General features: G+C 29.7%; 1 protein-coding gene across 1 annotated transcript; it reads left to right on the plus strand.

Annotated features, from left to right (window-relative positions):
* Positions 1-202: 202 nt before the first annotated feature.
* On the plus strand, positions 203-4,645 carry LOC139886896 (uncharacterized). Its single transcript, XM_071870628.1, has 4 exons — positions 203-476; positions 3,192-3,295; positions 3,377-3,541; positions 3,854-4,645. The coding sequence occupies exons 1-4, from the start codon at positions 203-205 to the stop codon at positions 4,643-4,645; spliced, it is 1,335 nt and encodes a 444-aa protein (XP_071726729.1).
* Positions 4,646-5,875: the final 1,230 nt, after the last annotated feature.

The raw sequence follows: 5,875 nt of genomic DNA on the forward strand, positions 1-5,875 counted from the left end.
ATCTAAAGAGTTGTATAATGGTCAAATATTTTGTACTAATGCTTTAACTGTGTGGAATGATTTAAAGGAAACTTATGATAAGATTGATGGTTCTGTAATCTTTAATCTACATCAAAAAAAATAAACAGTTTAAAGAAAAAATGATGGTCCTCTATCTGAATATTATCACAATCTTAATAGTCTTTGGAAACAATATGATTCAATGGTGTCCTCACCACCCTGCACTTGTGGTGCTAATGCTTGTAATTGTGATGCTTCAACTTCTGCTATTCAAAATAATAACATACTTAAACTAATGCAGTTCTTAATGGGTTTAAATGATGCTTATATGTCTGTAAGAAGTAATATACTATTAAAGGATCCACTTCCAGATGTTAAAACTGCTTATGCTATCATTTCAAGAGAAGAATCTCACAGAATTAGTTCTTCAAAAGATACTAATAGTAAAACTCAAACATCTGCTTTTGCAGCTCAAGGTCCAATTAAGCATAATAATAACAATAATGTGTCCAACTTTAATAACAACAACAGAGGTCCTAATCCAAATTTGAAGTGTAAAAAATGCAATAAAATTGGTCACACAATTGAAAGATGATTTGAGATTGTTGGATATCCTCCTAATTTCAAGAGAAATTTTAATAATAATCAGAATAAGAACTTTAACAACAATCAAAACAACTTTAATAATAATAATAATAATAATAATAATAATAATAATAATAATAATAATAATAATAATAATAATAATAATAATAATAATAATAATAATAATAATAATATTATTATTATTATTAATAATAATAATAATAATAATAATAATAATAATAATAATAATAATAATAATAATAACTTCAAATCTCTGTCTAACAACTATGCTGCTTCTAATGAAGCAAGCACAAGTGGTTCTTCTCCTATTTCTTTTTCTAATGAGCAGATGCTCAAGCTTCTGATAATGCTAAAAACGAACATATATTTCATAGCATTATCCCTCAAGAAAGATAAGCTTTTAGTTGCAATTGTTCTATTTACAAGTAATATTCGTTTAAATAATAAAAGGTGAAGACAAAAGACAGATTCGACGAATTGAAGACGCAAACGACCAAAATGCTCAAAAGTACAAAGTACAATCTAAGAGGTTCAAATTATTGATGAGAAACGTCTAAAAGTTACAAGAGTACAAGCCGCAAAACGCAAAGTACAAGATATTAAATTGTACGAAAGGACGTTCAAAAATTTGAAACCGGGACCAGAGTCAACTCTCAACTCTCGACACAACGGACTAAAAATTACAAGTCAACTATGCACATGAATATAATATAATATATAATTAATTCTTAAAAATTATATATATATTATATTATATATTAAAACCGTCGGCAAGAAGAAAACAAGCAAATGTGAGCTGTCCCAGGGGGCCATGCGATCGCATGGCCTGGCAGTTATAAACCCATGCGATCGCATGGTGAACAATATCAGCTGACATCCTATAAATTTCGCGTGTTTTGGTCGAATGAAATACACCTTTTTCTCTCTATCTCACACGTAATATATATATATATATATATATATATATATATATATATATATATATATATTATAATTTTAATTTTAATTTAATAATAATAAGGGTATGTTAGCGAATGTTGTAAGTGTGTAAGTCGAAATTCTGTCCGTGTAACGCTACGCTATTATTAATCATTGTAAGTTATGTTCAACCTTTTTAAATTAATGTCTCGTAGCTAAGTTATTATTATGCTTATTTAATGCCGAAGTAATCATGATGTTGGGCTAAATATTAAGACGGGGTTATTGGGCTTTGTACCATAATTGGTGTTTGGATAAAACAACGACACTTGTGGAAATTAGACTATGGGCTATTAATGGGCTTTATATTTTTTTAATTGAATGATAGTTCATTAATTTAATATAAAGATTTACAATTAGATGTACCTATAAATAACCATATACACTCGATCGGACACGATGGGCGGGATATTTATAAGTACTAATAATCGTTCATTTAACCCGACACGGGAATGGATTAATAGTTAATGGACTTATTAAAACAGGGGTGAATTACATACAAGAAAAATTGGTGTAATTATAGTTTAAGTCCCCAATTAGTTGGAATATTTGACTTCGGATATAAGGATAATTTGACGAGGACACTCGCACTTTATATTTATGACTGATGGACTGTTATGGACAAAAACCAGATGGACATATTGAATAATCCAGGACAAAGGACAACTAACCCATGGTAATAAACTAAAATCAATACGTCGAACATCATGATTACGGAAGTTTAAATAAGAATAATTCCTTTATTTCATATTTCATCGCACTTTTATTTACTGTCATTTTATTTAATTGCACTTTTAATTATCGTACTTTTTAATTTTTGCAATTTGATTTATTGTCATTTTATTTATCGCACTTTAATTATTGTCATTTACGTTACGCTTTAAATTAAGTTATTTTTATTTTTAATATTTTATATTAGGTTTTAACTGCGACTAAAGTATTAAAATCGACAAACCGGTCATTAAACGGTAAAAACCCCCTTTTATAATAATAATAATACTACTTATATATATATATATATATATATATATATATATATATATATATATATATATATATATATATATATATATATATATATATATATATATATATATATATATATATATATATATTTATTTATACAAATATAGTTTTTAAAAAATATAGCGTTAAACTTGGCTAGATCCCTGTGGAACGAACCGGACTTACTAAAAACTACACTACTGTACGATTAGGTACACTGCCTATAAGTGTTGTAGCAATGTTTAGGTATATCCACTCTATAAATAAATAAAAAACTTTTGTAAAAATGTATCGTATTTAATAGTATTTCGTAATAAAAATATAACTATTTCGTATACACCTCTACGCACATCAGCTTCTCAGTTTAATCAATGATGCTCCAACTTCTGTTCCCACAAGCTCTATGTCTGCTATGGAAGGTATTTTTTGTAATGGAAGTTCAAAATTTAATTTGAACTTTAACAAATTCTTCAATTCCAATCTTACACAATCCAAACATATTCACAATGGTTGTATTATTGATTCTGGATTAAATCAACATATGACTTCATCCAGTAACAGTTTAGTTAATGTTGTTGATATTTCTAATCTAAATTTAACAGTAGGACATCCTAATGGCACTCAAGCTTTAATCAAAGGAATAGGAAATCTTGTGTTAAATAATTTTATAACTTTAAAAGATATTCTTATTGTTCCAGAATACTGTGTAAGTCTTATGTCTGTTAATAAACTATCTAAACACAATAAACTGATTGTCAGTTTTGATGATACTAAATGCTTTGTTCAGGATTTGAGGGACAAGAAAATAAAAGGGATTGGTAAAGAAGAAGGTGGGTTATGCATCTTTAATAATTCTGAAAGTAAACGTAAGAATAATTTTAATGATAATTCAGTAACTTGTGTTGCATCTTCAAATCTGTGGCACATGAGACTTGGTCTTCCGTCTGATCAAGTCCTACTTGTTCTTGAAAATAAACTTAATCTTAAAATAAGAATTGAAGAAGAATCTTGTGATATTTATCACAAGGCTAAATAAAGCAGAAGTCCTTTTCCTTTAAGTGATCATAAAACCTCAAGTTTAGGTGAACTTGTTCATCTGGACTTGTGGGGTCCTTTTAAAATTTAAACAAAAGAAGGATTTAAATCTTTTTTAACTGTAGTTGATGATTATTCTAGAGCTTTTTGGGTTTTCTTACTCAAAACTAAGGATGAAGTATTTGAAAATATTGCATATTTTGTGCAACTTATTGAAACACAATTTCAGAAAAAAGTAAAAGTTTTTAGAAGTGATAATAGGACTGAATTTATAAATCATAAACTTACTAATTTTACCAACAGTAAAGGAATCATTCATCAAACCATATATGCTTATACTCCTCGGAAAAATGGTGTTGTTGAGAGGAAACATAGCCACTTGCTAAATGTAGCAAGAGCTCTTATGTTTCAGGGGGGATTACCTCTTAATATGTGGTCTGATTGTATTCTAACTCCTTGTTATTTAATCAATAGGACTCCAACTGTTGTGCTTAATGGAAAGTCTCCTTATGAAATGATTTTTAAATATGAACCAAATTTCTCTCATTTAAAGTGTTTTGGGTGTTTATGTTTTTCTGTTGATTTAAATCCTAAACACAAGTTCAGTGGCAGGTCAATCAAGTGTGTCTTAATTAGTTTTTCAAATATCAAGAAAGGTTACAAGTTACTTAGTCTTGAAGATAAAAGTGTTTTCTACTCTAGAGATGTGAAATTTTATGAAACTGTTTTTCCTTTAAGACTTAAGTCTACTGCTACAAACAAGGTTTTACATAAACATTTTTCAAATGATTTTTCAGATGATCCTTCAAATGATTTTACTTATTCTCATTTTTTTGATGATATTTTTAAAAATCACACTCAAAACACTTCAAGTCCCAATGATGAAGGGAGAACAAATGATACATGTAATGGTAGTAGTGATAGTTCTCAGGATAATGAGAACAGTCCTACAGCAACACATAATGAAGATCAAACTTCAATCCCTGAGGGCAATACTGATTCTGCTGAGTCCCCAAAATAATTAAGGATTTAATTATGACAAAACTGTAATTTATTTGCACTAAAATGTTATGTGCAGCCAGCACAAGTTTGTTTATGTATAGATAACAAATATTGCTATGTCAAGTGTTCAGTATGCTTCCTAGTCTACCAGCACAAGGTAGAGTGTATTCTTCGAATCAGCACAGGATGAGTACTCAGCAATTCAAGAATATCAAGTGACTCAGCATAAAAAGAACCAGTAAACCTGGTAAGCAGCATACAACACAAGACAACCATGCTCCATTACAAGCATGGTGGTTTTCTGAGTGGTCTACATCAATTGTACTATTCAACAGAAGTCAAAGACAAAGTTAAACAGGAAAGGACATGCGTCGGCAGCTGACAAGTGACCTTAAAAGATCACGTGGGAATGCAGAAGTTTAACGCATGTGCAGACATGTGCTATACTTTTTCAGTGCCTAGGGAACACAACATTCTATTTGTTTAAATGAATAGTGGTGGCAAACCAAATTGAGGTGTTCCTGCAAATAGCTATCAAAGAGGAAAGAGGAGAGCACTCTCTCTGATGCAGTTGTCCCCACAAGTACAGACATCTTATGTACCAGTAGACAATAGAACCATTACATGGTTAATAGAACTACTATAAATTGTTGTATCCACTATTGTAACAACTAGTGGTGTGGGTTTATTTATTTAGAGTCTAAAACGTGTAAAAGCTTTAAGTTTACCCTCATAGCTATACTTAGGTAAATCTGTATCAACCAACTATCATTTCGCCAAGGATAGTTGTAATTCTTTGTGATTTAATCAATAAAGAATAACAGTTAAAAAATTATCTTTGACTCTATTTAAATTACATGCTTGAATACTAAACTGTGTTTTAATTGGATAGTTAATTAAAAGAAATTGTATTCACCCCCCCTACAATACTCATGTTGTTAATCAAGGGACCAACAGATTCATTTCCTGATAATACTGAACATATAAGTGATGTAAGGAGATCTTCCAGAAGTACTGTTTTTCCAAAAAAAATATGATGAATTTGTTATAGATGGAAAAAGTCAAATATGGTATTGAAAGAGTTGTAAATTACTCTAATCTGAGTTCTGAAAACTTTTGCTCTAGCCGCTTTAGATGATCTAACGATGTCTTTTTCTTGATGCCACTCATGTGAGTGGGAAGCAGTGTTATCAATAATTTTGTAAGCTTCAGTTGTGGTTTTCTTCATAATGAAACCACCAGCTGCTAT

This window comes from Rutidosis leptorrhynchoides, chromosome 1, assembly GCF_046630445.1.
Source record: "Rutidosis leptorrhynchoides isolate AG116_Rl617_1_P2 chromosome 1, CSIRO_AGI_Rlap_v1, whole genome shotgun sequence".
Taxonomy (NCBI): domain Eukaryota; kingdom Viridiplantae; phylum Streptophyta; class Magnoliopsida; order Asterales; family Asteraceae; genus Rutidosis; species Rutidosis leptorrhynchoides.

Excerpts from the sequence above, each read along its gene's own strand:
- LOC139886896 (XM_071870628.1), top strand. The coding sequence starts at position 203 with ATGGTGTCCTCACCACCCTGCACTTGTGGTGCTAATGCTTGTAATTGT. Across the intron at positions 477-3,191 it reads ATCTGCTTTTGCAGCTCAAG|TAGGACATCCTAATGGCACT; the intron begins GTCCAATTAAGC and ends TAAATTTAACAG. Across the intron at positions 3,542-3,853 it reads TTGGTCTTCCGTCTGATCAA|AAAAAAGTAAAAGTTTTTAG; the intron begins GTCCTACTTGTT and ends ACACAATTTCAG.